The following is an 8,643-nucleotide window of genomic DNA, read 5'->3' as shown; positions in this document are numbered from 1 at the left end:
AAATGTACGAGAATGTTAAATTGACGGTGTAGAAAATTAATTTACGAACAATTACAGTCGCTGTCTCTCCACGAGTCAAGGAGAGTTATTTGTTTAATGTTACACGTCGTTCGCATATATGTAGCTTTCCTAAAGAGATACTACGTCAAGAAGAAGGACAATACGGAGAAAATTATATTCCTCACGTTATTTCCTCATCACAGATGCATTCTTGGATTTTACGGACGACTATTTAATGGTACGTCGTCCTTTGCTCTCTGTCTTTCCCTCTTTCAATTGACTTACTTTTTGTCTTTGTTCAACAACCGCTCAATGGTGTTTTTTTATATTTCTTAAGACTTCTTTTCGCGTTTGATCGAAAAGGACGTCATTCTAGATTCTTACAAGGAAAAAGTTTCAACATAAGTCGAACATATTTGGAGAACTTCGCTTTGAACAAAGACCTCTGCTTTTCCATCAATTTTCTTTACATTTCAGTTTTGGTTTTCAAACGACAAGACATCCTGAAAGATTATGGGAAATTAATACGATTTACCGTAACAACGCTATAAAGTTTATTATCAGGACATGGATACGGTGAAGGAATATCTAGGATACATCAATCCTCATTGGGTAGCGGTGGTAGTAACAGGAATGTACACTCATCTTCGACAAATTTGCATAATTGGCTTATGTTTCGACGAAGAGAGTACTCCGTTCGATCCGTCTTACGCGTCGGTGCTTTTCATATTTTCCGTATTGTGCCTCTTAGCGGAATATAGACTTTGGCCTAGAACCCTTAAAGAACCACCTATTCAACTTCTTTACATTTACGAAGTAAGTATCGGTATTTGATGTTTTAACAAACTTAACGACGTTTTAATTACAATTTTGTACACACGTTAAGCGCATGTTTCACGTACGAGGAGCTCAGTGGAAAAGTAGCGTAAGTTTATTGTCCCCGAAAAGCAGCTCTCTTTTAACGTTTGAAAGAATCCACATTAGAATTTAACTTTATGCATGATTTTTTCAAACTAAAGATTTTGTTCATTTGTACTTATCATTTTCCTGCTCAACTTCTCATCTATAAATAGCGATAAAACTACATATTCGATCGTAAGATCAGTCACATTGTTTTATATCTTAGATTATAATGAAAATAATAATAATAACATGAAAAAGACAGTAAAGATAGTAAACAAACTTCATGAAACATTTATTTTCGTCTAGATGTTGGTTGCAGCATTGACTACAAACTTAACCACACGTGCTATCTGGGTTCCACTCATGCACGTTATCTATTGTTTAACCCAAGAATCCAGTAAATGTGTGAGTTTGTTAACATAAAAGTTATTTGTTATTAAAATTCTCTGGAACTAGGCAACGTTCGAAATGTTTGTCGTATCTCTGTAATCTCCCTAGTTTATGCATCTGTATCGCAAAAATAAACTGATTTTTCAGTTGCTATGGTTGAACACAGTATTGGGATTAAGTCGCTACTCGTTTTTAACTGAATTTGCATATTATATGGCGAAAGATTGTGCTGCAACGCATATGGCTTTCTGCATGTCCGTATTGTCGTTTGTTTGGATGCTGGATGCCACCGAATCCTTGGACGCGATTTTGGACACTTGGGCCAAGTAGTGAACCAGTAATGTTTAGTTTTATAAGACACTTATGTCGTAGAACGATTTAAACATAAACTTTCACAGTTAAATGACGAAATAATTATTTAGTACAGGTATTTAACTGAACTACAATTTAGAAATCCAGACAATCTAATGAATTTAAATAATTAAAATTATCGTGTACCGTACACGGTCCAGTAATTTTCTTCTTTTTTCCTTTTTATGCGATTCTTCTTTTCGTTTCTCAAATTGAAACTTTACGCGTTAAATTTCCAGGAAAAGAAGTTTCAACAGTGTACGGTATTAATCCAATCTTTATCATACTTTATTAGGAATATTATTTGTCATTGTACAATAGTTATTCTGGCTTACTAGGAGGAACGATTAATACACGTTGACACAGTTCTATAAGTTTCTTAGAATTAGTCAGAAACTCCTTAGTTTACCAAATAAAAAATTAATCAGCGCGAGTCAATTTTATTTAAATCTGCAAATATAAATGTAACACGATGTATTTCGAATACAAAGAGGAGAGTTTAAAACGTGTCCCGATATCGCGTACTCGAAAGTCTACACTGTAAAGTTGTCAACAATTTTTCCGATAGGAATAATTTAATCGTAATGATCATACGTCGTTTGTACTTAGGGAAAGAACTAATGGACTATTGGCTCTCTGTAAATGTAAAAGGAAAAGGATCAGTTTCGCAAATCCAGAAGTGACAGATTGGTTTGTATATAAATTTATGTGCAGCACAGATTCCTTAAGTAAATACAAGCAACCAGACATGTAACTTATTGAATTTCGTTGTTTTGTATTCGCCTATTGTATAACTTTTTACATTTATCGATGTACGCGTATATTTCTAATAAAGTCCATTTTTTCATACTGAAATTTTAATAATTTCTCATGAATCGTACCGCATATAATGCTTCTTATCCGTATTTAAAATACTCCTGATAAATTTATATCGCCATATCAAAGGTTAAACATTTTTACGATTATTACATTCACAGTTTTATTTAAATGGAATGAATATTTAAAGATCAAAGCTGCCATCTGTTTTTTCGATTATCGAACACCGATAATCGAAAGGTGATTCGTACAATACGTCTTGTAGATTAATTTGTGAAATACGTTTTAACGGGTTCTTTTTAATAATCTATTTGAAATATTTATTTTGAGAAAGAGAACTAGAAATAGAAAATGGCAAAGTTGCTTCATACCATTTGGGCGCTCTTGCTAAATATTTTCGGACTTCAGATTTTCCGAACATGTTTCGCCAATGCTATGGAAGACGAAGATTGCGAATCGCTTCTATCAGGACCACCGTTTAGTTCGGTTTTCTTCAGCATTGGTATATACGTTATTATCGTAAATTCTACACTCTTTCCACGATCTTTTCACGCACCAAAAATCGTTTTTCTGATACTGTACGAGGTTAGTGTGATAACCAATTTTTATCATTCATCCTCTCAAACAATACCTTTTGTAACAATTTTATTTACCTGCCTAACTTTTTTGTGACTCGCTTATTTTTAGTTTTTAGCCACTGCATTTATCTTGGAATTCGCATTGGCCTGTATTTGGACACCGATAGACGTCCTCTTATCGACAACGTTACCGTCCTGTATCTGTTATGTAATATTACGATTCAATATTCCATACGATATTAGGAAAAGAGTAACATCTTAGAAATGTCATAAACATAATGATTTAAATAGGTTAAAAATAATTGAAACGAATGTACACTTTACAAAATTAGATGGATATTTACGAGAATTTATTTGATTTTTAAAAAATAGACACTTCGACGGTTTGGATTGGAAGATGCAGCGGTTTCGTTTTTAACAAATAAATCTTGGACCATCGTTCTAACTTACACCGCGTCAATTACGTTTCTTATAGTTACGCTTCACGTTGTGGATGCCGTGGATTATATTATTCTCAGGTACAATTTTCATTTATAATTACGACCAAGTTAAACCGATTAAGTCCATTATATCCAATTGATCGATTTGTTCGATTCATTTGCTTCGTTTACTCGGTCTACCTTGACTTTTTAATTTCTCTGATTTTTCAAGTTTCCTTTATTTGATCTGTGTTGCGATTCCCATACATTTTTCCCACTATTTTTCTACATTTTCTTATTTCTCTAGTCTTGTTTCCGAATTGTCTGTATAATATCCTCAATTTATCCGAGTCTTCGCTAATCAGAAATATAAACCTTCTTAAATATAAGAACTCTTAAGAAATTTCTTAACGTACAATTTCCTCGCACTCCGTATAAGACAGAAAATTTATTGAAGTTAGTATATAAATCTTATTTTATCGATAGTATTTCTACATATATTTCGTTGTAATTAAACTGGTTTAATATCGAAATGAAAAATCGATTAGAGCCGCTGCAGGATCGAATTGCTTTAGAACTATGAGACGATCTTTCGTCGTGTGTGGATTGTTAATAATAAAAGTAACTCGTACAACGAAATTGTCTGTTCTAATGTTTCCGTGAAAAAAGAAAGAAAGAAAAAAAGAAATGATCAGTAAATATAGTTAAAATACAATGTTATACGTACGTAACGTCGAATGTGAGAGGATCGAGAAAAATTTGCATAAATATAACGAATGACATATTGCTGGATTAAATATATCACTTTAAAATTGAATCTGTTTTTCTACAGAGATTATGGAATAACGTATTTCTTAACTCACGTTCGAGAGAAATTATGGGCAAGAGTGGAACAAGAATTTCCATTTTTAATCGAAGAAACCAAAGCGTGCCGTTGTAAAGTTCGTAGGAGAAGCAGTAAAAGGAGTAATAGTAAAAGTGGCGTTAATAGCAGTAGATAATTTTAATAATTAATGTTTTGAACGAAGTCACTCTAAGAGAGGGAACTGTAAGAAATATTTTTAGAATTATAAAGCATATTAAACGATAAATCAATCATTCGAATATATTACGCTTATTGACGTAATTTCAACCGGTTCTTGACTCTTAACTACATCCTTTCACTCATCTTCTCGTCATACTTATCTTTCACAGTCATATCCTCTAAACTTTTCCTCTAAACACGCATTTTCGCTGATAGTAATTTATTTTCAAAATGAACAGTTAAACAGTTGCACCGAAACATCGCAACAGTTAAATATCCGTACGATATTAAATGTTTGTACATCGCTAGCTTATTTTATTTTCATTATTTTTGCACGCTATTGTACGTCTATCTTCAGAGACGACGATTTAAGCAATTTTTCGAACTTATGCACAGTATAGGAAAAACATTGTTCGAAATGAAAAACGATGTATTTCAGACGTGAAAAAAAAAAATTAAATATTTGCGAGTGCAAGTATTCGTAAAGAATATTCTTTGTGTCGAATAAATCTATTCCTTCCTCGTACTTTTTCATACTTCATCACTGCTATTTCCTTGGAATTTATGGAATTTATCTTCTATGAGGATGATCACAAGGTAACGTTAGTTAGCGATTTCTGCAAAGCAAGCTACCGAGCGTCCTGTTTTGCGACCAAGTTTTTCAGGACAGAAAAAAAAATAAAAAAAAAAAGTAAATAAAAAGAAAAGCTCCGCTCTCCAGAGGCTTAAACCCAAAAACCGCATCATACAACAAAAAATGTAAAGCGCCGACAAATAATACAGCATGGCTACGTCGTACCATACCATTATAAAAATTCATGTTTATTGTGAATAATGCACTTAAAAACTGTATTTCTGGACTCAATAAACTCCTTTGTAAAAAAAAAAAAAATAAAAATGTTAGCGATTTTTGCATTCTGCATTCTGACTAGGCAAAAGAAAAATATCGAGTCGAAGGACGCGATTTCCAAAAAAAAAAGAAAAAGAAAAAACTGAAGAAAATTTATCTAGGGATTTATCTAGATTTGTATTGTTTAAAATACGACGGTTGGTTTATTTTTATGAAAAAGAAGGCATTTATTTCATTCCAACTGAAATGCAAAGTACAAATGGTATAGATAATATAGTGATAATAATGTAATAATTAATCGTTAATAAATATCAATTCAATTAATAATACGGTGTGTACCAGTATACTGTGGAATACTATATATACGGTAATTGTACTACACGGGATGTGTTCAGTGGCAGCGTTACAATCATTTTGTCACCGAAGTGTATATATTACAATGATTTATCCATTATCGCTGACCGACGATAATAAGTCGGCTCCTCGATTGTGCTTTTACATTTTCCTCGATATACTTTCTTTTTTCTTTTCTGTTTCTCGTGTCGCGCCACACTGATTCTTCGTTTTTATAAATTATCGAGATTTCTTCGGGAGGAAGGTCGCAGTGGGGTGGAGCGGTGACCAAGACAATGTGAAAAAGTACTTGCTTGCTCGATGTCCAGAAATATTTTTGTTGGATGCAATGCGACGTTAATTTGATCCTTTGTAATATGAAATCAGGGTAATACGATATTCTCGAGTATATTAAATATTACAATATCGAAGAAAAATCGTATTTAAATGAATTGTAACATTAAGAGCAAGTTATATAGGCAAAAGCATGTATCTCGGATCTGAAGGAAATTTTGAAATAAAAATTAACGTATTAATCGAAATATTATTAATCTATTAATAAAAAAATGTTAGGATATATTAATTAAAAATATTCTAATTCTTTGACTAGAATTACTTTCAAAGTTATTGTAACTAGATACTCTAAAAAAAGAGAAGACGGTATCGATATTCAAATTCTTGACTTCATATCGAATAGGAAGGAAAAGATACATCAAGTACGCATATGCAACCGAATATTCCCATCCTCGTGAGCAATGTTTCGTTTTTCGACGTTTTTCGCAGACGTGTTTCACTCGGTCGCCATCGCAAATACAAACTGCGTTCGTTGAAAAGCGTTCCGACGACCACAAACGAACAAAGACAGCTAGAAAGAATTCCGAACCCGGAAGAAAAAGTTTCTGTCGTCGCTGAGCATTCGATCAAAGCGGACTAGTGCCGTTGTAGATATTATCTTTGCGTCGTTCCGTTTCAATCTCAATTAGTTTGAGATCGAGGCATGAGCTGCTTCGGTTCTTTGTGCACGATTAGGCAGTGCTTGGAAAAAAGTTTTACAGATATGTAACGTGAGTTCGCGTGGCTGCCATTTTTTTTCACGTTTTCTCTTCTTGTACAGATTATTCGCCTCGATCGGAAAACTCGATACCTACGTTCGTCATTTTCCGATCTCAAGATTTTGAGATCTTCTCAAACGTAAGTACGCTTCGCTCTTTCTTTTTCGATTTTTTTTTTTTTTTCATTCTCGTTTACTCTTAAATACATTTCGACGTTCTTGTTCGCGTGCTAACTCGGTTTCGGTAAAAAAGTTGAGCCGTGTGTGCCTCAAATGGTACCTTAACTTAATATCGTTCGATCGACGCTGACCTTTGGGTCGTTCAAGCAATTCGACGGCTGTAAAGTTTATCATTTTCGAAATACATGAAATCTGGTGTATAATACAAACGATATTGCTTGAAAAGTAAATCGATCCTGAGAACGCTGTCGTCTTGTCAGGAGTATCCTTTTTTCTCTCTTTCTTTCGTATAAAAGATATGCTGATTCGATGAAATTAAATTCGTTTCGTACAATGAATTGTATTCTATGATCAGTGCATTGGTTAATACATACGTCGTGACGTTAAAAATAGAAATGACACAAGTGTTGGTAATTATCGCGTACATAAAGAAACGTTAAATATTCACAATTATTCTACAAAATTTACAGATTTCCTTTTTCTAGACTCACTTACTCGTCATTCGTGACACGCTTTGAACATTTACAATGTATTAAGAAATCCGTTATTGCTATTATTCAAAATTCAGGCTATGTTACTAATCGTTATTTATAAATATAAATAAACGGAAAATACGAAGAAAACGTTTCTAAATATACGTTAGAAACAGAAAGATTTATAAATATTCGCTGGCTACAGAATTTCGTATTAATTACTAAAAACGAAGCTACTTAAGTTTCTATTTCTTAAAAATAGAGATTGTTTTCGACCAACTACGAAAACGATCTTATGGAATGAGGATAAGGAACGTTTTCGTCGCAACGATCGTTTTCTTCTTTCTTCTTTCTAATCGATCCTTTCTCAAACTCGCGTCAACAGCTTCTACTCTTCTTCTTTTGTACGTTTCGCAACTAAATACGCTCCATCAGTGGCAAATGAAATCGTAACGAATACATCTTCAACGAATCTGACACGTTTTGCAAATATTATATATTTACATCGGATGGTTGGCGGGCTCTGAACAATATTTCCTTTGCACCTTACGAACTGCTTCCGCTTCAAAGTTATATAAAAATATATACTAACGAATGTACGATACCGAGAGTTTCAGTTTAACGAAGATGTTACGATAAAAAACACAGCTTGCTAGCCCGTCGATGTACCATTTGTTTCATTTCGATCGCAAATATGAGATGTTTTCATATTGTCGAAGTGAATGTATTCGGCGTTATTTTACATACAAATTTTACTTCGCTTCGTAAGCGAAGGACATGAAATTTTTATAAGAACGAAAAAATTGCATAGGTTTTCGTTGATTTGCTGTTCGTAAGGTTCTGCGTCCTTTTAGGTATCGCGCAAGTTTTTCGAGGTGCCTAGGTCAAGCGAATGGAGATAGACGCTTCTTATCAAATTGTCGAATGACGCTGTAAACTTGCGCATTGTAAAAGTGAGTCTCGGAAGTTGACTTTACTAACATTTAGATCTCTTTAAAATTATGTTACACCATTACGGTTATATGTAATTACGCAATGAAGAATAATTATAGTCTTCGTTTTAACGAACGACGTTCTTACTATACCCACGTTTCTACTGCCTGATGTTGATAAATGAATGTACATACACGTTATGTTTTCGACAATATGTTGAAACGAACGTAATATTTCCTATTATCCTTTTAACGTGTCTATTATTTAAAAAAATGCCCGATAGTTTGATAAGGCTTCGCATGATCAAAGTATACGTCTAATTGGGTTTGTTTACGAAATAAG

General features: G+C 33.4%; 2 protein-coding genes across 2 annotated transcripts; both read left to right on the top strand.

Annotated features, from left to right (window-relative positions):
- The first annotated feature begins 484 nt into the window (after positions 1 to 484).
- LOC117206391 lies at positions 485 to 2,452 on the top strand. Its single transcript, XM_033445675.1, has 4 exons — positions 485 to 816; positions 1,210 to 1,308; positions 1,441 to 1,630; positions 2,254 to 2,452. The coding sequence occupies exons 1-3, from the start codon at positions 568 to 570 to the stop codon at positions 1,621 to 1,623; spliced, it is 531 nt and encodes a 176-aa protein (XP_033301566.1). The 5' UTR covers positions 485 to 567; the 3' UTR covers positions 1,624 to 1,630; positions 2,254 to 2,452.
- Positions 2,453 to 2,811: 359 nt separating this feature from the next.
- Positions 2,812 to 3,302, top strand: LOC117206429. The gene is made up of 2 exons (XM_033445766.1): positions 2,812 to 3,045; positions 3,148 to 3,302. Exons 1-2 carry the CDS (start codon positions 2,812 to 2,814, stop codon positions 3,298 to 3,300), a joined length of 387 nt encoding a protein of 128 aa, XP_033301657.1. The 3' UTR covers positions 3,301 to 3,302.
- Positions 3,303 to 8,643: the final 5,341 nt, after the last annotated feature.

Source organism: Bombus bifarius, unplaced genomic scaffold (assembly GCF_011952205.1).
Source record: "Bombus bifarius isolate JDL3187 unplaced genomic scaffold, Bbif_JDL3187 scf7180000008006, whole genome shotgun sequence".
Lineage (NCBI taxonomy): Eukaryota > Metazoa > Arthropoda > Insecta > Hymenoptera > Apidae > Bombus > Bombus bifarius.
The sequence above is the reverse complement of the archived record's forward strand: the minus strand, read 5'-3'. Positions and strand labels throughout refer to the sequence as shown.

What these genes read in the sequence shown, in the direction of transcription:
- LOC117206429 (XM_033445766.1), top strand. Translation starts at nt 2,812, where the DNA reads ATGGCAAAGTTGCTTCATACCATTTGGGCGCTCTTGCTAAATATTTTC. An exon ending in TTTTTCTGATACTGTACGAG is followed by an intron (nt 3,046 to 3,147) that starts GTTAGTGTGATA and finishes GCTTATTTTTAG; the next exon opens with TTTTTAGCCACTGCATTTAT.
- LOC117206391 (XM_033445675.1), top strand. Translation starts at nt 568, where the DNA reads ATGGATACGGTGAAGGAATATCTAGGATACATCAATCCTCATTGGGTA. An exon ending in AACTTCTTTACATTTACGAA is followed by an intron (nt 817 to 1,209) that starts GTAAGTATCGGT and finishes ATTTTCGTCTAG; the next exon opens with ATGTTGGTTGCAGCATTGAC. An exon ending in CCCAAGAATCCAGTAAATGT is followed by an intron (nt 1,309 to 1,440) that starts GTGAGTTTGTTA and finishes CTGATTTTTCAG; the next exon opens with TTGCTATGGTTGAACACAGT.